This window comes from Aulostomus chinensis, chromosome 4 (assembly GCF_037954235.1).
Source record: "Aulostomus chinensis isolate RoL2024-O1b breed Wild chromosome 4, RoL_Achi_v1.0, whole genome shotgun sequence".
Lineage (NCBI taxonomy): Eukaryota > Metazoa > Chordata > Actinopteri > Syngnathiformes > Aulostomidae > Aulostomus > Aulostomus chinensis.
Genome location: NC_141323.1, coordinates 18,650,601 through 18,677,100, shown reverse-complemented (window position 1 = coordinate 18,677,100; position 26,500 = coordinate 18,650,601). Strand labels below are relative to the sequence as shown.

At 39.9% G+C, this 26,500-nt stretch overlaps 2 protein-coding genes across 6 annotated transcripts in view; one reads left to right on the top strand and one right to left on the bottom strand.

The window, feature by feature from the left end:
- The first annotated feature begins 982 nt into the window (after window positions 1–982).
- The window catches only part of ccdc146 (coiled-coil domain containing 146), a 54,889-nt gene continuing 29,371 nt past the window's right edge, over window positions 983–26,500 (top strand). For 2 of the 4 annotated variants that reach the window (XM_086202217.1, XM_086202221.1), the window contains exons 1-5: window positions 983–1,123; window positions 2,441–2,633; window positions 19,262–19,393; window positions 19,944–20,026; window positions 21,233–21,448. In XM_086202217.1, coding sequence (XP_086058343.1) covers window positions 2,442–2,633; window positions 19,262–19,393; window positions 19,944–20,026; window positions 21,233–21,448 — 623 coding nt within the window. In that variant the 5' untranslated portion in view covers window positions 983–1,123; window position 2,441. Of the gene's footprint in view, window positions 1,124–2,440; window positions 2,634–16,394; window positions 17,297–19,261; window positions 19,394–19,943; window positions 20,027–21,232; window positions 21,449–26,500 lie in introns of those variants that run through there. The other 2 variants (XM_086202218.1, XM_086202220.1) reach the window with 2 other exon arrangements.
- On the bottom strand, window positions 4,442–13,521 carry fgl2a (fibrinogen-like 2a). Of its 2 annotated transcripts, none has more exons than XM_086202224.1 (5): window positions 12,698–13,521; window positions 11,818–12,022; window positions 7,156–7,378; window positions 5,010–5,180; window positions 4,442–4,913 (listed from the first exon to the last, which is right to left on the bottom strand). In XM_086202224.1, exons 1-5 carry the CDS (start codon window positions 13,298–13,300, stop codon window positions 4,598–4,600), a joined length of 1,518 nt encoding a protein of 505 aa, XP_086058350.1. In that variant the 5' UTR covers window positions 13,301–13,521; the 3' UTR covers window positions 4,442–4,597. The 2 variants fall into 2 exon arrangements, with proteins under 2 accessions (XP_086058350.1, XP_086058351.1); XM_086202225.1 differs by having other exon boundaries at window positions 7,156–7,375.

Sequence of the window (26,500 nt, the reverse complement as noted above, 5' to 3'; positions counted from 1 at the left end):
GTTGGACAGTGACCTGAGGCTGAACAGATGGACAAGCTGGAAAGACCATAAGTTCAGTCTTAGAGAGATTCAGTTGAAGGTGGCGTTCCTTCATCCATGTGGAGATATCAGCCAGACACACTGATATACGATCTGAGACCGTACTGTCATCAGGTGGAAAAGAGAGGAAAAGCTGAGTGTCGTCAGCATAACAGTGGTAGGAGAAGCCATGGGAGCGGATCATTCATTTCCAAATTCATTTTTGCACTTTTTGGGGGGGGGGGGGGGGGCATTACTGTGAGTGAAAATACATAAACTACATGACAGGAGTTAATTTACGCTGACAACAGCTTTTCAAGATTGATGTTAATTTTGCCACATCCAGTCGCGCAAAAAGAAAATCCCGCACATATCAGCCAAGGAAAAACAATATGAAAAGCATCTCACTTTTAGTAATTAGAGTCTACCTTTACTAAACTTTCACCTAGATTTCAGGCACATACACTCTCACATACAAAAAAGAGACTGTGTGAGTGGAGACATTGCTGAGACGACCCATCCCTTCAGCTGTTCCTGGGAGTGAGTAATGGGACATGCCAGCTCCCAAAATGCACTGTGGGAAACAGTCTTACAGGAGAACAGCCGTTCTGCATCATCCCCATCTTTTTCACCTTGGATTCAGGTCAGTTGAGTCCAATTGCACTTTAGTGTTTTCACTGTTCACACATACGTTGTATTCATCAGCCCGTACTGCAGCAAACCTGCAGAAAAATTACCATGTACCGCCGCCTGCTGGACAACCTTTGCAAGCGTAAACTATGACCTTGGATTAAAGGAATAAAACTACCCTTACTGTTTTTTTTTATTTTAAATAATCGATTAGTAACTTTAAGATGCAAATAGAAAGTTTATTGGGAAAATTAGAATGTTTTATAAGCGCACAAATTAATTTTCAGTTAATTATTTCGACTTGGTTTTGTTGAGGATATAGTTTGTCGTTACCATAGCAACCGAAACACGCCACACTGCTCAGGGAAATCTGTGATTTGTCTTTTGCTAACAGCAGCAGATTTTTGACTTGGTCCAGACTGTTTGTTTTTTGAGGAAAACTTTGTCAAGTGCTGTCAATAAGATCTGGTGAAAGGTATGACAGCATGTTTATTTGTTTGTTCGGGAGATGAACATTTGCACTATGACTGCTGGTAGAAAAATACGTCTTGCCATGTATAGCTTCTGGTGGTAGTTAGCTTGAGGAATGGTGTGGTTTCAGTGTTTTGGCACTTTTAAAACACTTTTTAGCCACATGCATAATACATTTAGTGATGTACTATGACAATTAGGCGATAATTAGTGTTAGCTAACTGTTATTCCTTTAATTATTGGTGACTTTCAGAAGAGCTCATTTAAATTGAGGTTGTCTTTTTTTTACGAGGACGAAGAGGCGTGATTAACAAGCTTGCATCACTGTACTTTTCTTTTAAGTTACTCCTCAAACATTTAAAATACAATAGTTAAACTCAAGATTTGTTTTCTTAACGCTTTTAACTTGTGGATTCCCATCCATCCACCCATTTTCTATACCGTTTATCCCGTTAAGGGTCGCGGGGGAGCTGGAGCCTATCCCAGCTGCTTTCGGGCGAGAGGGTCGCCAGTTGATCCGTGGGCCAACACTTATAGACAGACAATCATTCGCTCTCGTCCCCTCTCGCATGCCTTTGGACTTTGGGAGAAAGCCAGAGTACCCGGAGAGAACCCACGCAGGCACAGGGAGAACATGCAGACTCCACACAAAAAGACCCGAACTAGGCCCGAACCCGGAACTTCCTGGCTGTGCCGCCCGACTTGTGCATGTTCTACTTAAAAATAGCGGAAGAAAACACATTACCTTTATCTGAGATTAAATATAACTTTGGTAACAGTAATGCTCCATTCAAGAAAAGTAGATAACTGTTTGACATTGATTTTAAGTATATAAACTAAAAGTACACACTGAACATTATTTTTGGGTATTCAAAAGAATTCAGTCTTTATATTTTACCTCCTAAGCTCATGGCAGTGTCATATTTGATCCAGTTGAGCTACTCTAACTGTTATCTTGAAGTTCTCAATATTGAGAATGTCATCATCAAATCATCAGCATTTCTCATGTTTCCTGTGCAAAATCTTTCTCCTCGAAGTAACTGCCAGGTTCAGACACGTATAGTGGGGCAAAAAGTTAAATATTTTCTGTGAAATATATTAGGTAATAGTGGAAAGTCCCAAAAAATATAAATACTAAAGTATTTCTCAAGTACAGATACCTCAACATTGTACTTAACTGAAGTACACATTTCTGTTCTTAACCTTTATCTTGCTACTTTCTCATGAAACTGCAGATATTTCTCGATTTGCTGCTATTTCCTTGCTCTTCTACCAATCTGTCTATCAACCCACTAACTATATTTATGTGTTTTTGTACCAGCATGAGTCTACCCGAGGAGCAGCAGTGTAGCTGGGCCCCTAGCAGAGAAGTGGGGACACAAGAACAAGAGGAGGCAAATAGAATGGCGGTTATGCCTTTAGTTGCCATAGCACCCGATGCTTCCATCCAAAATGAGCTGCCCCCTGCTGGTACTCCTGTCTCAGCTAGTCCTGCCCTCCAGTACCTAGATGAGGTAAGACCCATAAACGTCAGGTAATTTCCCAGACTGTAAACTTACCATACTTTCATCATTTACTCTGTAATGAGTGCTTTAAAACAAGTATACGCAAAGGGAACTGATGTCCATCCATCCATCCATTTTCTTCCGCTTATCCTGTTAAGAGTGGGAACTGATGTTATTGCCTTTAAAAAAAATAGCCAAGACAAGAGTAATATAAGGAAAATGTGTTTTATTATTTTACAGGAAAACAAAAACATTGTCATGTAGATGAATTAAGTAAATAAATGCCATACACTTTTTGTTAATCACCGCTGACATACAAATGAATACTGGGAGCTTGAAATTGTTTCGTTAATTTAATCATCATATACAGACATTAAAGTCACAATTCAGTCAAGGAGGATATGAATGTCTTTCTTTTTTTTGTTACATTTACATTTCATTTAATCATTTCTATGGCCAAGCAGTGACTCTACTCCTCGAATTTAAATGACGTGAAATAATCCAGGATGCTGCGCTTCCGTGATGTACACTTCAGTTTTTGATGCGTTTTGTATGCATTCATTCTAACTTGCGGCAAATACAGAGGATGCTTTGAAAGATGAGTGGGCATCTGTGTGATTTAAAAATGTACACAACCATGTAGAACTTTTATTTTTTCCATATAAAAAGTGCATATCTTTTTGGCATGACAGTTTAATATGAATGATAGAAAATATCAACATTGCACACGTAAAGCTCCATACACACAATTACTATGAATGGCCACAATAATACTCTGCTGCTCAAAGTCTGCTCAAATATCAACAATCATCGACCTTGTACTGTATGCATATATATATAAAGGCTATCATTCCTCACAAAGTAAAATAAATACTGTACACATCCTTGATATGAAACATTCCTTCTCCATCACAGTGTGTATAGAACGGATTAAATGATGCAATACATTTTTCTAACATTGGGTGGCAGTATTGTACAAGTACTGAGTCAGATTTTTCTGTCTTTTTTTAAACCATGAAAACTGGTGTATGGCATCAATGGATGTGCAGCATCAATAATAGTTCAGTGCACCAAGAGCTATGAGTGGAAAACAATTGTTTTTTGTTTTTTTCTTACTGCAGCATCCTGCTTCGCTGTCAAGTAGAATTTATGAAGCAGCAGTACTGCCTCATGTACCCAATACATATGTATCTGCAACTTTATAAGGGGATATTTTATTTTGTGTGGGGTGATGGTACATTAGCAAAGAGGATAATTAAATAAACGATGCTATTACTTGTGCGCCATGGTCGAAAATGTGTGCTGCGTATCACTGCCTGTAGGGTTCCATTGTGACCCCAGCTTGATGTCTTCGGCAATGAATTTGTGACCACTCAAAACTGTATCATCAGCTCTCGTATACCTCACTTGAATGGCTGCTGTTAATTATGAAACCATTTAGAGCGAAGAAAATGATAGCTCATTAGTTTTACTACTACTGTGTGCTGTCCCATGTCTCAGCTGGTTTTATAGCAGGAGGCAGCAGGGCAGAAAGTGGAGAAATGTCAGAGAAAGAGTGAAAAATCTCTCATAGTGAGTAACCCTCCATATAATATTATGGCCCCTGCAGGAGGCTGGCCTTTACACTGCTTGTGTGGTAATTTTTATTAGTCCTTCATTGTTCATAGTCCATTGTCCTTTATGGTCATCATTTTAATCCAACATTTTGAAGGCCACTCTCACCAGAGTGGAAAAAGTAATAGCACTGTATTTTTTTCACAATTATTTTTGTTATTACTGCATTCAAACTGTCTACAGGGTGTGTGGTCTTATATTGTTGTGTGTGTGTGTGTGTGTGTGTGTGTGTGTGTGTGTGTGTGTGTGTGTATGAATGTGTGCAAACGCATGTCTATTTGCATGTGAATCTACTGTCTGACAGTCTGTGTAAGTCCATCTATCTGACCATCTCGCCATAATCATGAATATTTGACCTCCTAAGGAGCATAATTCTTGGGCCGTATCATCATCTTGACGGTTTTGAAGGCCTGCCTGTAGTTGGTGGGGTAATACTCTGTTGACATGTTGTGCCATGTTCCCCAGAAGATGCCGTTCCTGACTCCCTTGTACCTTTTGTGATAGTACTTCCCATTGAGGTTAGCAGACATGCAGGCATCAAACCACCAGCCAGAGCTGTAGTAGGCACCGCAGTTTCCAGACGGGTACATGTCATTGTCGCGGTCAGGTGTGGAGAAGAACTTCTGGTCATGGTTGAAGTGTTTGTTGAAGCTGATGGCGTTCCCAGCAGTCCCACTATAATGGCAGCGATATATCAGCTGTAGTGCTCAAACTAAAGTTGCACAGGTCGTATATTGGTTTTATGCAAACACAGAAAAAAAAATACTGCACCTGTATCCACTGACAGACAGCCGGTAGCGTAGAAACTCATTGGCTACGTAGAACTGGTCATACTTCGCATACTCCCGGACGCCCTCGAAGTCCTCCAGCTCGATACGCAGGATCATATCTTTGGCCTTTGTCAGCAGATGGATATGGTCATTACCCAGCCAGAACTCACCTCTGCAGCAGAGGAAAAGGGAGTGACAAGGTAAGGATTAGGAATGGATAGAGATAAATTATGTACACCCTCATATATTTGTTCACTTGTACAGTTTCCCAAACGGAATATTATTTATTCCCACGGGGGGGGGGTGCATGAAAAGAGGAGGAGCAAGGGGAGAGCAGTGTGACAGTAAGTGAAGGACGAGAGGAGACATTATTCTTTCAGTAGGGAGGTTACATCTGTAGACTTGGCTATCAACTGGTAACCATGGTTATTTCTTATATAAAACTCCTACAGGCACAGAGCAAAGAAAATGAGCTGGAATTTGAATCCAGTCAAAATAGAGGCACTGAGATAAAACAGTGGAAAATGGCTTCTTCTATCCTTTTTCACTTGGCCCCGTTTCACAACCAGCTCTCCGAAGAAAGTATCTTTTTTTTTTTTTCAACAGAAAAGGTTAAATATCTGCCGACGAACTCCTTCTTCTTCTGTCTCATTGAAGAATCCAAATTATATGATTATGCAAATATTTTCCTTTTTGAAAGTTTTACTGCTAGAGGGAAGATTTCTCCTTGATTGTTATAAGGTCATCTCTCAATAAATGTGCACTTGAGACGTCACATTCCAACATCATACTTGTGTAATTTGCACAATTGACTTAAAAAAAAACATCATTTAATGTCAAGTCAAGGAGGGGCACTGTGTAAAAGTATATACTTATTTTATTTTTTCTTGTTATAGGCCCTTATCGCAGCAGCCATTGTTCCCTTGCAGGGTAAACACAGCTGTAATTATCCTTGCCAATTTTTGTGGCCTTTGTATTGTGCACTAACCTTGCTGTGTAAAAATGGCTACAATGAAAAGGGACTATTCTTTTGCTTCTGATTAATTTTGTATTCAGCTGGGAAATGGGAAAGTATAAGAAAGTTCTTAAGTTGATCTGATGATAGTATCAGTTATTGTGGTTGGACTGCTAACTTTATTGTTTCAGTAGGACCTTTTCACAACCAACTGTGGCTTGACATTGAAAGGTAAACACATGTGCAGCTAACAACAATAATTAAGCTCGGTAGCATGAAGTGGCCAGTGCTCTGGTATTATGCTTGATTGCTGTAAATGGAGAGACCCTGATAATTTGCTCAACTGTCAACATGTCAAAATGGCTGATGTAAAAAGGGGCTATTCTAAGAGCTTCTGACTATTTGTTTTTTTATATTCAATACATTCCAGTATTATGCTTGTTGTTTCCCTGGAATGACTGTGACAGCAAATAGAGAGAGCCTGACAACATTATTAACTACACATGTCGAATAGGCTGCTATGGAAAGGGCCTTTTCGTCACTTAGTGAATTGTCGGTGAACTAACAGTGACAGTGAGAACAGGTACTAAGATCCTCCTAACAAAAAGAGAGGGTTATAGAAGGAAGGATAAACCTATTCTGATGCAAATGACAATCTGGTGAAGTTGGTGCACTCAAGGGTGTGCATGAGTGCCCATAGATCAGTAGTGGCTGTCAGAAGTGACAGATGAATCTTGACTTAATGTCCTCTTTCTCCTTGTGAATACACTGTAGGCTTTGTATCAGTGTAACTCAACCTGCTGTTACCTAAGCAGCTGGTGGATGCCAACTGAGTGAGTAAATGACATATACAGCATTTGGGAGGTTGCTGGTTTTTGTGGTTCTTGTACTACACCCACTCTTTCAAATAGTAATTGTTTCCAGCTTTTGTCTCCCCTCAGTTCTACTGTATTAATCCTTGAGTAAATATTAGCTTGCATTATGTGCACTGACTCTTGTCTGGAGTGCTGCCCTTTAAATGACTGAAATAGCCTCTTTTCTGTTGTTATTTCCATCTTCCTCTACAAGTCAGGTGTCTGAGCCCCGAAAAAGGACCATCCATCCCAGCTGGTTTTAACTGGTTGACTTTTCAAACATCTGAACAACATTTACAGTGTTATACGAGAGCTAAGGAAAGATTGATGCGTGATACCTGAGGGTTCCAAAGCCCTTCTTATACTCAGTCCAGGTGCGATTGAAGCTGACGGATCCATCAAGTCGCTGCTGTATGACTGTCCAGCCACCTCCAAAAGACTCCATGTCACACAAGACCTCAAATGTACCGTTACGGGGATCAGGGGTCACACGGTACACTCCAGTCTTCTTTGCTTCCAGCACATTGTAGTCTGAACAGTCCCGGGGTGCTAAGATGACTGCTGGGAGACAAAAAGGGACATGTCAAGAGGATAGTTTTAAGGGGATGTGACTGGATGATATTCAATCATCTTTTTCACTTTGCTCTTGGTTTTTTTTCTTTTTCCTCTGCTGCTCAGCCAAGAGACTATATTAGAAACGACCCCTGAGGCAGAGGAAGACTGAAGAAAGGAAGAGAAAATTAGTTAGTGGGAAATTCAACTTTCATTCTTGCATTCATTTGTGGGAAATTCAAACACAAAATAGTTCAAACACAACCTGTTACTGGGCTTTTTTCCCCCCATAAACGAAACAAAAGAGTTCCTCATTTAAACCGCCAAGCTAAACTTGTCATGTCACATGTTTGTCGTAGAATACCATACTCTATTAATCATTTAAGTACACACACACACACACACACGCACACACTTTCCTTTCTCAACATGGTGCCCAAAATCTGGATCATATTGAGAGTAAGAACTCCAACATGAAAGAAGGTAATTCAAAGGACAAAGATGAAAAAAAGAGGATAGAAGTCAGGGATCTTCCACTGTGCTGCACACACAGGCCTGTTTCATCCAGCACTTTCTGAGATGTGTTCCTCTTTTCTCTTTATACCTGCTCTCTTGCTCCCTTGTGTTATACTGCATGCAGCTAGATGGCTGTTGTATGTGGACCCAACCCAGACCAAGGACTTAAAGCCTCTGCCAGTTTGCATTTTGAAAACGAAAAGACTTGTCAAAACATGGGAAAACTGGATTAGTTAAGGCCCTGCATGTCTCAGTACCTGAGGCCAAAATCATCCTGACATTGGGCAGACAGCATGTGGACCCCCTCTGAGTTTGACTCCATTACTGATACATTTGGTTGTACTGTTAAAACCCATTTGTGGCAGCATAAAGAAAGAATAATCGATTAATTGGTCCACTGATTAATCAGGGCCATATCATCAAAATTTTTTAATTAAAAAAAAATTTGAAATTTTGAGTAAAAAGCCCATTCATCCATTCACAGATAAGGAGGGGTTAGACAAAAACCATGACCACATTTAGTTGATACATAAACAGTAAGTTGCTGTTATGAAGTTTCTTTATTTCATCAGATGCAAAAAATGGGAAACTGGCTAAAGATATTGGCCAAAAAGTCAGTCATCAGTTGTCCTGATCTCCAAGTACTGGTATCCGACATGAAAAAAAAACCTACATTGGTTGACCTCTACTTAGAACAGAGAGCCAGTAATCATGACACAGAGACTAGAAGTCTACCCAGTATTGTGTTTCATCAGTCCTGTAGTGTTTTCTTGTTTTTGTGAGCAAGCTTGAGTGGATTGTGCGTGATGGCTTGGTTATTTTGACTCTAAATCAATCCACTGTCCTTTACTGTTAAATTATGCAGAATTCCTCTGGTGCAAAATGGCTGCAGCAGTTTGAGAGTATAGAGCGCGAGGTCCACGTTTATCCATTCCACGTTCACGGCTCTATCTGCACTTGGCATTTAAAGTATTGACCTGTAAATTCTATCAGTGTATCCTTTGCATTAAGTGCGTGACTGTAGTTTCGCCAATTCATATTCTCCTCTCTTTCTAACTGTCCCCATCTGTCTGCCTGGACAGTTGTGTCCCTAGACATTCAAGAGCCATCTCATCTGGCTGCCTTTGGCTCTGGGCCTGACCTAAATAACTCTTATACCAGTCACTTGCTGTTGCCAAGATTACTGTTGGCCAGTTTGCTGTCTTACTCTTGAGATGGCTGTTCATTTCATGACTTATTGGCTGGGTGATTGTTTTGCCTGATTCCTCGTGTACTGTGCTAGCCCGCGCTCTTACTGTACAACCAAGATGATTGACAACTGGATATGGTGATTCCTGTTTGATTGACTGCAGCATGATAAATGAATGGCATAAAAGGAATAGAACTGTCATGAAGAAAGAATTGCCATTTGACAACCTGTCCTCATGTACGATAGGCACCTGTCATGAAAGGAAATGTGTTTCTGAGGTGATAACTCAGTCTTTCCCCTCCAAACCAGCTTTAACAGAATTCAACTGTGAGTTTTGATGGAAAGAATAAAAAGGCAACTCCCTTCCTGTTGGAAGTTTTGTGTTACCACATTACAGACAAGCAGATGACAATGTGGAAGACTAGGGATTTATTCTCTTTGTTTTTAATTGAGTTAATGTAGCTTAACAGTAACATGAATTGCTGTCAGTTCACCTCATGGTCCTAATACATCTTGCGGGAGTGAAAAAGTGAAGATTAGTGTTGGCAGCCGGGGTGGGAATTGGCAAAGGGAGGTGAAGTAAATGCAGTGTAAGATGTAAGTGCTACAAAGCATCCTGACAAATATGCTATTAGCCCTTTTTGATTTTGACATTGCTGTTGAGTGCTGCATTACCTATGTTTTTAAATAGTATTTGTAGGTAAAGATTGAAAATCTGCTCAGGAACATCAGAATCAGGTGCTGATACTGATGTTATGCACAGATTGGCTAACTTCACACATGGATCGGATATTGAAATAGCTTGGAATAAACAATGAGCCCAGCGAAACGTAACATGAGACACATCTCCCATCGATACACAAAGTTCAAACCTTGAACAACATTTTTGTCACAATCTGGGAGCTGTATTCAGAAGTCAAAGGACTCATTTACCCTAAAATTTCAACACCAAACACCTTGATGGCATTGTTTACTAAAATAACAGTGTCACATTGGAATAAGAAAAACTCCCTCACTCTGTCTATGTCTTACTTTTACATTGTCAATAGTTATGTTGGATGAAACAACCATGACATTGTGGTCTATTTCTATGATAACGACAGCTGTTTCTTATTGTCTTCTTTTTTTGGATTCCCTTCAGACGCCATCAGGCGCAATTTCCAAACTTGTGGCAGGATAATTTGCTGCTTCTTGAGCTTAACATGACAGATTGATGTACAAAGACAAGTGTTACTGACCCCTCCTGCCATCCATGACTAATGTTAGGAAAGCCGCCTACATTACTTCTTGTGTTGTTGGCAAGAGATAATGAGAATTAGTAGTTTTATGCAGGAATGAGCACACAAGAGCATGACCTCCAGAGTAAGGGAGGTAGGGGGAGAGCTAGACAGAGGAAAGGCACCAGGAAAGGGGATTAGAGAGAGAGAGAGAGAGACAGACAGACCCAGAGAGAGAGAGAGAGAGAGTCGGAAGAAGAAGAATCAGAGTTAGAGTAAAAAAAAACGGACATGTGTTAAAAAGGCAAAAAATTAAAAGCAAAGCTCACACAGTAGAGATAAACATACAACAGGGGAAGTATAGGACTGAAGTTTGAAGGAGAAAAACATAAGAAAAAGCACAGAAGGAGAAACGATGGGATTCCCTTCACACCACTCTCTCAGCTAATCTACTTAGAAATAAGCTCACATCTGCTTTCCACATAAAAGCCCAATATAGTGTCACATTCTCTTTCACCCATGCAATATAAGGATGAAATTCCGTCTCAGACTGAAAAGTGGCCTGTTTCAACTGCTACGTTATCCATATAAGCTTCTGCATGAGAGTAATGTAGTGTTTGTTATGCTCAGCTAGTTCCCATTGATATTGTTAGATTCCACTCTACATAACCCCTTAAGTCTCAAGGGCTTCCTTTGTTTTACCGAATTAGACCTGATTCTAGTTTTGGAGACACTTCTCTTAAGCTTTTGCTCTCACTGTCTAGTAGTAAAGTTTATGCATACAAGGAGTAGTGAGTGCACTTGTCTCAAATTAGTTATATAAGAGGTAATTTGAATTCCCTTTCTGACCTTACTTGTCATATTGCTTCATCCATGTACAGCATGACCTCAACTTGAAACTATTCATCTGTTGTTTTTCTTTTTACTCAGGGGCTCAAATGACCTTGTGTTTTTTACTGCTATCAGTTGGTATATTGATTACTGAACACTCTTGACTCCCTCCTAAAACACACTGTTATTGTTGTTATGGAGAAGGCATGTTTCAACGCACGAAGAAACCGCTGTTGGCAATGTCATTGCCAGCCTCCGGGATTTTTTTTTCCTGTTTCTCAGAAAAGAGGGCCCTGTATGGTGAAGGTGATCACCCAGAATGGGTTATTTGGAGTGAGAATTGACCATGTCCACTCAGGCATAATTGGATAGATCCTTTGCCAGAAAATGTAACCTCACAGCATTGCAAAATGTTGGATGGGATTGGAGTTTTACAAGAGAGAGAGAGAGCGAGAGAACAGAAGAGAAGATAAGAGAAAGGAGTAAGTGCTTGATCATGCTCAGAAACATTACATAAAATGAAATTCAGGAGAGGAAGAGAGGCATCATTGAAATAGCAAAGACCAAACACAATGTATCACACAACAAGTGGGGGCTCTAGCTGAGACGGAGAGTTTGTGAATTTTGTAAGAAAATTCGATGCAAACAGTGGAATAAAATGATACCAAGCTAATTTTCACTTGAAGGACACTTACACTGAGGGGTGTTCTGTACTGCACACTGTGTTGTGCAGGTGGAGCTTAGCTTGTTGACCACGCCAGTGATGTTCTCCACCCGTCTGTCAACCATAGCCTGCACATTGTCCATGTTGAGCAGGTTGAGGCCCTCCAGTCGACCATGCAAAGCTGAGATCTGGTTCCTGGCATTGCGCAGGCTGGTTGACATCCTATTCATTTTCACCTGGGAAGGGCCAGAGCAAGGGGGAAGGAAATGTATTCTGTGCACAGACTACAAAGCAGGTGGATTACTGAAGTCACCAGCCTCCTTCATTGTTTCACCAACCAGTGTCAACAAACTTACCAGACAGAGCAAAAATTTACCGCCATTTGGCTGGTGTCTAACGCTGGTTCCCTGCCCTGTTTACAGTACCAGGAATTTTCCCAGGTGGTTTGGTGCCAGGTAGGACTTTACAGGTCTTTTGACATCTGCTCAGTTTGCATTCCAGCTACTTACATGTGACTAGGCATATTTAGGTAACTACAGAGTTTGAAAAGCTTATTTTTGCATTTTAAATTGGTCTGTTAGGTTAGAACTGATGAGAATCCTCTCACTTAGTAATGATTAGGTCCACTTGAAATTTCACGAGGAATTACAGAAATAAAGTTTGTTTTACACATTCTGAACATGATATATTTCATATTTCAATTGAACGCAATCTCAACTTCTCAAATTTCAATTTGGCTGTCAATTGTAGTCTTAACTATTATTGACTTAAGTTCATAAAAATAAAAAAAATAGCTTTATTCCTTGAACCAGGTGTATTAAATATAATAATATAGATTATGTGTAAAATCCTGAAATTTCATTCAAAGTCAAAAATTGCCTCTTTACTGTAGTCTGAACTGTGCCTCTTACCTGCATCTCCTGCATAGTACTGGGGCTTGGTGTGATTTTTCCAGAAAAAGAACCTTGTCCTGGTCCAGCACTGTCAGGGATCATCCCATTCTCTCGGTCCTCTTGGCTAGACCCTACTTGCACCTCCTGTACCGTCAGGTCCAGTCCAGCCACATCCCCAGCATCCCTCTGAATCGGGACCTGCGTCTGTCCCTGGTCAGCTTGCTGGTGTGCAAAAACTCCACTACCGCGTGCGCCGCGGCACTCCTGACACCCACTCTTCAGCTTGTTCACCACCTCCTTCAGGCTCTGTAGCTCCTTCATTGTCTTTTCCAGCAGCCTAAACTGCTTTGGCAGCTGAATAGTGAGAGGAGGCAAGGTGAGCTGATACGGGCAGTCCTCCCCCTCCTCTGCCCCTGCTCCAGAGCTCCCGCATTGGCCTGAGGGTCTCAGTTTAATGGGACAGGAGGTGGGGGTGCCCGATTCAGATCCCAAACTGTAGGTTCCTCTAGCATCCCATCTCTGATGTGAGTTAACCTGGAAGTCCGCTGCCCGGCTGGAGCGTGGCACCAAGGTGGCTGTAAGCACCAGAGTGGCACAAATGCAAAGCACAGTTGTCCTCATTTTTTTGAGTGAGATTCGCAAAGGAGAAATAAATATGTGTAAAAAGTGTCTGCACCTGCCTCGGATATGAACTTAAGAGCGTGTGTCTGTGTGTGAGATCCAGTTATTTCTAAGTAAGGAATATGTGTATCCAGTAACCTATTGGTTTGAGAGTGTGTGCGAGTGTATGAGCGCAGTCTGCAGGAGGGAGAGAGTGCAGGGGAACTGCTGCTGCTGCCTCAGATAGCTGTGTCATTAATATCAGGACGAGAGACGGAGGGGAGGGGAAGAGGTAGAGAGAGAGATGGGAGAGAGAAGGAGGGTGCTGAGTTGGAGAGGATGGGAGGGGCAACACTATTGCGTAATGCAAATCACCATATCAGCAGCATTGTGTAAACGAGAGGGAGAAAGACTCCAAGGGAGGGGAGAGAAAAAGGCAGTCAGTCAGTTCATGGCCTTATTCTGAAGTCGGATCATTTCCCTGAAGAGCTAAATGACTCAGTTCACGAGAAGTATCCACTCAACGGACCGAGAATGTTTTCATTCGTTACCGTTTTCAAGAACACAAAAATTGAAATGCCTCATTCACTGACCCAGTTAAGTTTCCAAAACTTAACTGAAAGCAGAGAAACGCCTCCACCTGTCACATTCCCATTTCCAAATTAGGCTCAAGTGGGGACAGTTACTGTAAAATCCACAGATAAGCAGCAGCTGTGCTAGAGGCTTTTTTATTATTTTCTTTTGGGTTTAATTATGAGTTTGCGATACTTTTGTGGTACGTTTGACTGAGATGTGTCCTTGCTGATCTTTAAATGTTCCTATACAGTGCACATTTGAGCTAATCCATAGTTAATGTGATTTTGACAGCGAATAGTAGCGAATACTAGAAACTTGCACGTAAGGTGAACTTCTGACCAATGCCACACGCTTGAGCCCGAATTAAAGCCGTAAGAAGCGATGACCAGGCCCTGACACCCCCATGCCGTGAGAGTGTGTGGCTGTTCTGTAGAAAGAGAGAGAGAAGTGGAACTGAAGTTCTCATCAAACGTGTGAAGTTTGGAAGAGATCTCATCTTATCTTGTGAGCTAAAGGGTTAAGCACTGCAGTTATGTCTAGACCCTCTGATATCTAAAATGACTATTAGAGGGTGTAAATACGTGCTTTGCTAGCCTCTGCTAGCGCATAGTCCTGTTCTTGTTATTGATTCTACATGTAACGTGAACACAAGTGTTGCTTCTTGACACGCAATTTTCTACTAAAACTGTTGTTCCGTCAGCATCATCAATGATGAAAACCAATCAGCGACTACATTAGTGTTTGGTGGCAGAAGAGCGGTTCCACTTGGATTGGTAAAAAAAGGCGTTCCCGACATACAGTAGCTGCAGAGCTCACGAGATAAGATGAGATCTCTTCCAAACTTCACATGTTTGATGAGAACTTCACTCTAACTCCAAATATTGTCAGGTTTCACCTCTCTCTCTCTCTCTCTCTGGAACAGTCACACACGCCCAAAGCCCGGGGATACCAGGGCCTGGTCACTGCAAGTGATAAGGGTTGAACTTTCACCTTATGTGCTCTCTCAGAGCAATCTTTGGTGAATATCAAAATTTGCCACTTTACATGGTAATACCATCTTTACAGTAACTGGTTGCCAAGTCCTTCAGGCGTTTTTGACCAAATTTGAGATGGATCTGGTTGACCCCCATCAAAGTGTGAAAAACTTATTTCCTGTTGTGCTTTGACCAATCTGCCCCTGAATTTAGGTCTTTCCTTGGCCTGTTCTACACCCCTCTACCCAGTCTGGTGAAAATCAGCCTCATATTGAATTTGCGTGATTCTGCTGACAGACATTATGACCTCCTTAGGAGAGGTAAATATAGCCTTCTTTGCTGTAATGGTGTCATTTATGGTTTGTTAAAATGTCCAAAATATCAAAGAAACAAATGTCTGTCAGGACCTGTTGGCAAGAAATTTTAGTCAGGATAGTCTGACCTCTGCTTATCTAATATAAACAAACTATGGAAATTTAAAAGCTATTTTAAAGCAATGACATGTAGGGTACAGCTGCAAAACAGTCATTTTGACTCACGCTGGCTCTCCTTGCTTCATTTGCTGTCACGACAGGTGTCATTAATCGAAACTTTTGGCTTCTCTTTACTTATTTTTGCTGGTTAATGATTATCTTGCAATTTCTGCTGTGTGGAAGGGATTTATTTCTGAGTATATGAAGAGAAATGGGATATTTTGGCAGGACTAACTATTACAGCAAACAACATGTCAGGAATTAATGAAGCTCTCACAAAGCTATTCCACAGTACGCTCGGCAAATGAACTTCATGCCCCCATCTGAAACATGTCTTACCCTATTCATAGCAAGGTCATATCGAACTGGAATATTGACCACATTGCTCTTCTTGTCTTATTAAAACTTTAATTGATCCAATGTCACCAGTTATTGAATTATAAATCAGTTTACGCAGTTTTGTGAGCTACTTCAAGCAACCAATATATATGGGAGTCATTATTAACCACAGTGAACAATACACTTGTGATGTGGTGGTGAGGTCATTTCTTTGTGGGCTTTTAGTAATTGGAATTGCGCTCATAGTTTCCCACAAACATTATTCATGCATTCTGCAATTTCACAGAGCATCTTATAGAAACGTTGGAGCCATGCAAGCCATTAAATTTGTTTCAGTGATTTCTGCAGTCATCAGAGTCTTGTTACAATAAATTCATTAATGGATCATTTAGGGCAGATGTGGCAAAAGTACACACATTCATTATTCATTAGTTATTCCTCCTTATTGTATTTTTTTTTAGATTGCTTTCTTTATTTACGTGGTTTGTTTCATGTTTTTAATTGCATTTATGTGTTTGTATTGTTTATGTAGGTAACGTACACTCTTTTTTTTTTAATCCAACCCTCACAACATGTTTTATTTTCTTGTTTTCATTTGCTGTTGTATCAGTGTGTAAATAAATACTTTTTGTCAAATAGAAAAAAAAATAGAGTAGAAGCAGCGATTCAATAAGTGTAGGCTTTAACTATACTCAAAAGTAAAAATGTTTTGCCCTTTTCTTTTATTTTTATAGTTTCCTGATTGAATTTCTTGCAGTCTAGTGTCCCCAACACATCTCTTTTTTATGTTTTGCGACCATCTCCTTTTCCTACACGTTTTGGGCAAATGGCAATTAACTTTTACATGCATTGCTACCAATACTGGATCCCTTCACACTTGTATTAAGTTATATAAGAATCCTCCTAACAAACACAGTTATGTGTGTCTGACACCATTTATGCAGAAAACAATTATAATCACATTACAATCCACCAAGCGTCACGCACTGTTCTGCTCATAGAGCTTCCTCTGAAAATCAGATTGACACTTTCACCAATTACAGTGAGCGACACCCACCATCGAATGTCCAGCTCTGAACAATCATCCTACACAGTGAAGCTCTAATTTAAACTGTTGGAAGAAAAGGAGAAAGATTTGGACTAAAGGGGGACTTAAAGCAAAACTCTTGTCCATTTTACATTTTACTGTTTTCACAAAGTAAGGAGTAGAAAGTACAGATATTTTTACTACTACTAGATCTACTTAAAGTATTTTTGCCATCTCTGCTTTTGGGGAAAGGCACAGAATGTTTTGTAATTCATAACACTGTGTCATGATTGTTATTTTGTTCCATACGATGTCTCATGTGCGTGTCATATTTCTAGAGAAGTGACACGTAATTGATTCCAGTGAAGTTGAAAGAGAGGAAGATATCAGCAGTGTGAGACAGCCTGGCTGTAGGCCCACCTCCAATCTAAACAGTCAATATCAGAACATGAAGGTTGAGAGTACAAAGACTGATGTGATTCTTTCCATCACGTAGTGGAATGCAGCACTGTGCCTCGTAGCAAAAATGATCGTTATTTTTCTCCTGCTGGGTGCACATTTTCAAAACCCGCAGCTTCTTTTTGTTAACACACAGATGTGCTGCACTGCACACTCATGTTATGGGAAGGTAAGGCCTGGTGTGATGTGGGTGGATAGACGGGGGAGTTGACGGTCAGGTACACTTTAATAAATATAATTTAGCGATTGTCTCTATCTCACTTCAAAGATGGTCTGCCACATGTTTGCCTCATGTAGCCACACCATAAAAGCCTCCACTGCTCTATACAGCTGAAGATAAGTCTTGGCACTGGAAGTAGAGAGACTGCATGGAAGTGCTTCAGGCTGTTTCTCTCAGATAAATGCCCAGCACACAGGCAGGATTACATCGCTAGTATGTCATCTGCTGAAAACACAACACAGATCGTATTTGATGAATCATTTAGTGTTAAATTCTGCTGTAGATTGTTATTTTTGTTTCAGCAGAATGAGATCAGTTCACATTTAATTGGAGTTTGCTTTTTTATTTTTTGCAGTATTGGATTACTTCCTATTTTGCGGGTGTAATGATCAATCAAAACCAGATGACCCACCTAACATTTCAAGATGTAACAGATAAATACTGTTAAGTACAGATCGTGTACTACTTTGACCTTGAATGACCCAGACTCAAAAACATCTGGATTTGAATAAATCTTATTAACAAGGGCCCTAATCTGATCATTCAAAACATTCATATCTGAATCTTTTCAGGTCTTGGAATGTGTTTGGGTACGTGCAAGCACATTTGACAATAGCCAGATAAGCCATATAATAGAATGAATCTAAAAATGTTTGAAGTTTGGGTGAGTTGTCGACAATCAGTGCATGTGTGTGTTTATTACTTGCTACATAGTCTGACCTGAGATAGCCTCAATCCTGCTGCTCTGTGATACAGACAAAGCCATCCCTCATTTCACCTCACTCTACCCACCTGAGTCTAAAGATAAGAATGGAACAACACCTGTCCTCTGGTTCTATCATTGTTACACACACATACACACAAGTACAGCTCCACAGAGACAAATTTAACAACAACTCTACACAGCAAAGAGATAGCGGTTCAGGTCATTGCAAAAAAAGGTAAATGATCTGCTTTGGGGCGGCATGGAGATGCAGTGGTGAGCACTGTGGCCTCACAGCAAGAAGGGCACCGGATCTTTCTGTGTGGAGTCTCCATGTTCTCCCTGTGCCTGTGTGCCTGGTACTCCAGCTTCCTCCCACAGTCCACAGACATCAAGAGGGGACGAGGCTGATTGATACTCTAAATTGACCGTAGGTGTGGCTGTGAGTGTGAATGGTTGTCTGTCTCTATGTGTTGGCCCTGCGATGGACTGGTGACCTGTCTAGGGTGAACCTCGCCTCTCGCCTGAAAGCTGCTGGGATAGACTCCAGCCACCCCACCACCCTTAACAGGATAAGCAGGAAGAAAATGGATGGATGGATGGATGGATGATCTGCTTTGTCAAAGCTTTAATCATTCTGTGCTAATGGTACTGCACAATATCAGATTTTTTGTCAATATTAGGAATGCTGTTATTTTTACAACTGATTTGGCCAATAGCTGATATTTACTGATGATTAAAATAAGTATATGATGCTCATATTTTGTACATGCAGAAGAAATTCATGTACACATGAATTTAAACATGTAAACAATTTGGAATTTCATTTCGTAAATGGTACATAAGGCATTATTTTCCTTATCATAACTGACATTTGAAGAGCTAAGAAACAAGAAAAATTTATAAATTTGCACCATTGGACTGATACTGATATAAATCACCTCATAGATACCTTGAGGGAATTCCCAAAATATATTCCTAAACTTCCACTGGTTTAAGATTAATATAAAAGATTTACCATGCAAGGTCACTGTCTCTTTACAAGGCCACCGTGCCTTTACATGTGCGCAGTGCATGCTGGTTTATCTTCAATGTGATTTTTCAGGAACACCCTCTGAGATTTCTTTTGTTTTTTTGGTTGTTTTGTTTTTGTTGCTGTTGTTGTTGTTGTTGTTGTTGTTTTTTCTAAATTTGTCTCTGGCCTCCACTAGGACCCAAGGATGAACTGCAAAGACTTGATAGTCAAAGATCAAAGTCACTGTCATGTCATGTCAATAGGACGTCTGTGGATGGCCTTGAGGGGATTTCTCCAAATTTGCCACAAATATCTATCGGGACTCAGGGTAAACTGAAAAGATTTTAAAGGTCAAAGGTCAATGTGACAAGCACATGTCACAGGCATCCATTTTTCGTTTACTCGAATAATAGTTGTTACATATGTGCAATGCGCAATGCTCTTTTTCATCTCTTCCAGGGATGGCAGATCATTATTTTCTGCTGATCAGAATCGGGTGTTGTGATGCTGCGATATCAGCTGTGAGAGTAATCCTGTTTGAGGGCATCAGGGAGTCTGGCTTTGTTTTCATCGATCAGACAGGCCAGACAGACATAAGATTGTTTTTTCCTACAAGAGCAATTTTAGTGAAAAATTCATTTTTACAATGACATAACTTGTTCAATAACTCAAGTATCAAGTCTCAAGGGATTTAATTCTCAACTTATAAAGCTGAATTTTTTTGCTAAATAGTATTACACAAAAAATGCTGACAGTTCAGAATTGTATTTATTCATCGCAGCTTTCCCTTATTGAATATTCTGTCTGAAAAACAACAACAGCAGATTGTTTTTTAGATCAATGTAATTGGGTAATATTTCTGTTTTTGTGTTCCTCAGCTCTTATCATCAGGCGAAATCAGTGAAACCAAAGTTGCCAAACTCAAAACCAACTATCGGCTACTCCGTGACACTCTGAAGAGGTATGTTTTCCTCATAAGAATACAGTACAGGAGAGTAGTAAGGGAGTCATCAGACTTGTGTGACCAAAAACGAGTTTCAAATCCAATTAAAGGTGCCATAGAAGTCTGAGAAACCATTTGTACTTGTCATTCAACTGATTACTGGAGCCCAAAATTTCAAAGGTGGGCAAAGGTGAAAGGGCTGTCAGGAGAGACTGTAATAGCTGGAAAGAAACCTGTCAACTGTAAAATCAAACTATAACTTTACATTTTCCTTCACTACTTATATCATACCTCTTGTTGTCATACACATGGCAGTGATCAACTTAACTTTTCTGCCATTGGCCTGTTGTACATATTCACTGGCCCTGATACCAAAGAATGAAAATAACTATTTTACTGTACTTTGTTGATGTATTTAAAATCTTCCTTTGGTTTGATTAAATAAATTCAATACATACCAAGAGCAATGAGAGATCTAAATGAGAACACAGTTCCCTTCAGTGACAGAACATAATGTTTGTTTGTGTGCGTGCATTCACCACAAACTCCGCCTGACTCATGCCAGCATACATTGCAAGTGATTTCAGCTTGCACCAAGTGCATCAAGGGTTTATTTTCAATTATTGTCAGTCCCTTTAAAAAAATGATCCCCCTCAATTAGCTTTGGCAGGGGAATGATGGCAGACTCTACAAAACATACCAGCAGTTTCACTGTTCTTCAGCCATGAGTATTTAAGCTTCCAGGAGGGTAGAAAGCACCTCTTTTTCTTCGCCTCATTAATGTCCTTGGCGGACAATTTCGCAGCAGACTAGTACAAGACTCCAATCACAACATTTGCTTGTCTTCCCTTCATGTATAACCAATCATTGTGCAGTTCAAGTACAAGTTCATCAGGTGTCTTGACAGTGCAAGCATCTTTTAAAATGAACATCATCTCAGACTGTGAAAAAAGGTCCATACTGGAACGCAATTTCTTATGAAAACGTCATTTGAAAATTGAATTCAGTGGAATATTTCATTAAAAAAAGCAAATATTTTATGAGCATGCAACGTGTGAAAATAAGATTCAGATTCGCATTATACAGTAGGAATGCACACTAAGGTCACAGCTATTTTTTTTTAAAAACAAGATTTACTGTTTTTTTTTCTTTTTTTCTCCATTGTTAGTGAAAAGTATCTCTACACTGCATACCATATACTTAAACCAATGTTTCATCCAATAGTAATCAGGATTCTGAGATCCAGCTCTTGGAGGAAGCCAAGAGATTTTACGCTCAGTTGAAGAGACTGCAGGCTGACGAGGAGAGATCAGAAGAGCAGAGCACCTCAGAGGAGACTGACAGTGAGGTCCACCGACTGAGGCAACAGCTCCTGCAGGCATTAAATGAACTGAAAGCTGCTGAGGACAGAGAGTACAAGACACAACATAAACTGAAGTGGTGAGCTGTATACATGCACATCGAAACATTGGTTATTATTGCAGTCACTCATGCTAGACAATTTGTTTTCAGCAGAGATTGTATCACATGAATCAAATGATCAAAATCCTTTAAAATAAAGAGAAGAAGCTCTAGCTTTGTGCTCACACAGACACACACTAGTTTCCATTAAACTCAAAGAGGAACCCAAGAGACTGAAGACTTCGGACAAAACACAGAATTGCAAATGGAGAGGCGAAGAGCGAATTTATGTTGTGTACTAGTCACAAAAACACACACAAACTAGAATATATATAGTCAGCTTGGTCGTTGTAACAGAGGAAGAGAAACCTGAATGTGTAAACTCCTCTTTGAGGGGTCTGATCCTTTCCAGCTGCTTAAGCACTGGACACCTTTTAAAATTATTTAGCTGTTATTCCTGATGTGTTTTGTGATTACTGCTCTACGATATTCCATGAGTATGCTGAGCAAACTCTGTTCAGATGACTTTCAAGTCAGATAATCAATTACAGAACAATCAGAAGAGAATACAATTTCTGAAGAAATTGCATTGTGACCTTCTTTTTGTTTTGTTTTTGCTCTATTGACTGAAATACAGAAATGTATGAAAAGTTTTTTAACACCTAGAAAAATTACATTGCCTTAGAAATAGGTTAATGTACTTAACCCTGTAACACTTCGGGAATCTTAGCTGAGACATGAGTTTCTTTCACCTCTATATCACCACTGAGATCATTTTTTGGTGAAGTTGTGATGTTTTGGTTTGTTTGGCTTATTTAACTCAACAAATGTTCAGCCAATTATTGCTTGTGCCTCAAGGAACTGCAGAGCCAAGTTTGAACTCTGGGGTCTGAGGGTGTAGAGTCTTAGTTGATCACCAGAATGGCTGGGATAACAGCCAAGTTGTTCATTCGAAACTGTAAATAAGGATCCTAATTGGTTTTCTGTCAGCACAGAATTTTGACAGATGTCAAGTCACCACGTGACAGTGCTCTTGACCTTTGTGGACCTTGCCTTCACCCTGATCCCAACTCAGAGTCTTAACCTTCAAAAATCCCTTGATCCAGTCCTCATTTTGTGTAGCAAGTATCCACACACACACACACACACACACACACCACAATGCTTTATATATATGTATGTATATGTGTGTGTATTTTTTTTTTTTTTTTTTTTTTTTTTATATGATGAAATTTAGAAGGACATGAAAGTGGGTCGGTAGTTAGCACTGTCGCCTCACAAACCCTGGGTTCGAGCCGACTTTTGACGTGTTCATGTTCTTCCTGTTCCTGCATGGGTTCTCTCTGGTACTCTGGCTTCCACCCACAGTCCAAAGACATGCAAATGGGTGCTCGGTTAATTGGATATTTTAATTGACTGTAGGTGTGACTGTGAGTGTGAGTGGTTGTCTGTCTATATGTGTTGGCCCTGTGATGGACTGAAGACCCATCCAGGGTGAACCCCGCTTCTTGCCTAAAGGCTACAGGGATTGGCTCCGGCCCCCCTGTGACCCTTAACAGGATAAGCAGTAGAAAATGGAGGAATGGATGGATGGACATGAAGGTGAAAGCGTATGACACACACAAACACATTTTTTGCTGCTTAGTGTATCACTTGGCTCTGCAGAAGTGTGCGTCTGTATATCTGAAAACATCACAATAAGAAATACATCTCCCACTTCCACTGGTGAATGTTTTTGCCAATTTTAGAGCAAATATCTCTGTTGCAGTGGAGATGCATAACTCTGGCTGATACAAACACCAGGGTCAAGCGATGTTTAAGGTTGTCTTCAAGTGTTTCCTTTTTGACGTCAGTACTTTAGAGATGTATATGTCGCACAGACCGATTCTGTACGCGTTTCGTTACGCATCGCACAACTGAACTCACCTATCGATTTTAAATAACTAAAGATTCTCTATGAGCAGATTCAGCCCTTTTACTATATGAAAAAATAAATGTGTCGCGTGTGCACAGCTTTGACACATTCATGTAACTTTTCATGATGATACATGCTCTTCAAAATAAACAGATATCCATGTCACAATTTACTATCATATATTTTTTAAAGTTTATTTATGCATTTACTCTGACATATTGTGTTTAATGTTCTGCATTGTTCATTCAGCCACCTAAGTTATCTTAAGTAGGATAGGGGGTGGGATTAAATCAATTTGTACTACTTCCCACTCCTTTTTAGAAATGTAAACCGAACTACAAAATTGTTTGCTTTGTTTCATATGACATCTCTGTTTACATTTTCGAAGCGAATAAACAAATCGAATCGAATCTAAATCTGTTTTTTTAATTTTATGGCATGCCGGTATTTGAGCACGTGATGACCTGAATTTGTTCTTGAATGAATAAAGTATTTTTTATTACCTATCTACCTACTTAGGCAAACCGCAATCAATGCATGCTATGTATCAAACCATGCAGACCGTAATATTCAAGTACTTATGAAGATATTTCCAAATTTCTTCTGGCTTAAGTTACTTTTGAGAAACTTTTTTTCATTACCATATGAACTCTGTATGAGATTTTTGATGAAGTCTTCATACTTTTAACAAATCACACAGCTTGTCATGACTTTTTTTCTTTTTTTTTAAATATACCAAATTTTGACATGGATTTCTCTGTTTATTTTTCAGAGAATGCATGGTCTTTGAAAGCAGTGTATTTGAAAATATGGAAAAATATGTATTAACAATGGTGATTGTATTTAACCTTGAACTGAGGAAGTGGGGTTTGAAGAAACATTTTGATGCTACCTTTATTTCTTGAAGCTGCAGGTGTTCCCTCCCCCTCACTGACTCTCTGGTGTCTCTGGATGTGGGTCGTGAGTAACTGTAAACGTTTTGCAGGAAAGAATTCCTTAAAAAACGTAATCTACGCTCACACTTTCTGAATGTTCCTGACATCTTTGTCAAGTTTTGTGGAAATGAAGAGGAAAGATAGGGGAGGGCAGGGGGGTGCGCTTGTTTTGTTTGAGGAAGGGAGCGGCAGGGGTTGTGTCATTCACAGAGAAACGGAGGTGCAGGAGGAGGAAAAAGAGAACAAAGTAACTTCAACGACACTTCATTGATGCCAAAAATGAAACATATCATATAGAGATGTATCCATACATTCACAATGATTTATCTCAGATTCCCTTCTAGTTTACACATTAAACCTGATGCTCTTCACACTCCGACTGTAGTTATTTCTGTTCCTCTCCTCTAATCCTTCCCTTTTGATCCCATGAGTCTCTTCTCTCATCGCAACTTTTTTCTATTTTGCAGCGGATTTCTCTTTTCCTTCCTCTAACTCACTCAGCACCACTATCAGTGTGTCGAAAGGGTCAAATATACCCGGATAAATGGAAAAGAACGTAGTCGCTCGAGTGTCTCCTCTTTTGCTGTTTACCCACTGCTTTTCAAATGTCAAGGGGAGCTTACTGGGATATTGCTAAGCAACATGATAACATTCACTGGTGTTTCCCAAACATTTTGGCTTTTGGCCCTCTAAACAAAATTTTTTTCTTGGGACCACAGGATGTATAGGATATGTTGATTTGTGGACTGTTGTTTTTTTAAGCATTGATTTCGACATTTGCACCCTCACCCTCTTGGCTTTTTGCAACCAGTGGGAACCATATTTGGACTAGACCTCGGAGCTGGTTATCACATGGGTGGAGGAACATAGTGAACATAGACTTCATAATAGTCCCACGAAAAGTGACCCAACCCTTTATGCGTTTCATTAAGGCCATTGTAAAGAACCAAACTGAAGAGACAAAAACATGTTTTGTTTGTTTGTTTCTGCTGCAGTCAGGCAGGTATATAATCTTGGTGGTTTGCCTAAAATGGCCTCCTTAGGAACTGCAGTTTGTGGCACTTCTGCATTGGCTGTACCCCTTGTTACAGATTGCTTGTCACTATGTTGCAAGGGAATTTTTAATTGTTTTTTTTTTCTGAAGTTATTATGAAGTGAATGACTTCCTGCTGTTGTAATTTCAGCATTTACACGGTTCCCTATACCCCTTGTTTTCTCAAGATAATTATGTCTAACGCTGCTCTGGTGTAAGAAACAAATACAAATCTACAATGTGACAGAAAGTGAGAGGAAAGAAAAACTTGATGTGCTCAGATCTACAGCCAGACCAGCTCTAAAATGTAACAGGTTCCTCCTTGGCTTAGGTAAGTATCAGAGATGAAGGCAGTCAGTTGAACTGTAAATGAAATGAGCAACTGAAATTATTGTGCAAGAAATGGTTTCAGTGTGTTCACTGCAAGTTGGTAAAACATCAGTTGTTACATGAGCAATTCAAATGTCATTTGGAATATGAGGATTTCAGTTGAGGAGTCAGAATTTATTCTGTCAAATGATGTGTAGAGAATGACAGCGGCTTTATTGTAATTGCTGAAAGCATTTCAAGTGGAAGAAATGAAAACACCGTAATTATCTGCTTAAGTATTGAAATGGAAGCTGACATTTCCGGTGAAAATGAATAAAAAGTGTGTGATGTGTTACTAGTTCAAGAGCTGAGACACTGCGTGATGTCATACACATTCCACACAACACGTGTCAATGACAAGATTAGAGAGGGTCTGAACACTGGATGTACCTTGAACTGGGATTACTGAGAAAGGTATGAGGAAGTTGAACTAATCTAGTAACACCAAGGACACAGCTAAAAAGTCCAAAAGAGAGGAGACATTTTTAGATCATTACAGCAAGTCTGAGTTTCGAAAAACTCATCTTGACAACGAGGGCTAAGCAGAAAGCGCATCATAAAAAGACTGAAGAGAAAAAGAGGGGAAAACTTGTAGCCTATTTACCCAGGAGCTCAGTGCCTGCTTTTCACTTACATAAAGTATGTCTAGAGTCAGTTAATACCCTAGTTCCCCATAGAAACCTCTGCAATCTCCCCGGTGTGTTTTTAAATCTTATCTCTCTATTTATTTTCTGTAGGGTATTTAGATGGATTTTGGACTATGGACTGTGTGCTAGCAAAAAAAAAAAAGAAGAAGAAGAAGAAGCTAAAGATTAGCTATATATCAGGATTTTGCTGTC

Bases quoted from the DNA above. Each gene is read 5' to 3' on its own strand.
- fgl2a (XM_086202224.1), bottom strand. From the start codon at position 13,300: ATGAGGACAACTGTGCTTTGCATTTGTGCCACTCTGGTGCTTACAGCC. The intron at 7,379-11,817 runs GTAAGTGTCCTT...TTTGTCTCCCAG, and splicing joins AGTACAGAACACCCCTCAGT to CAGTCATCTTAGCACCCCGG. The intron at 4,914-5,009 runs GTGCAGTATTTT...CTGCCATTATAG, and splicing joins CTGTCTGTCAGTGGATACAG to TGGGACTGCTGGGAACGCCA.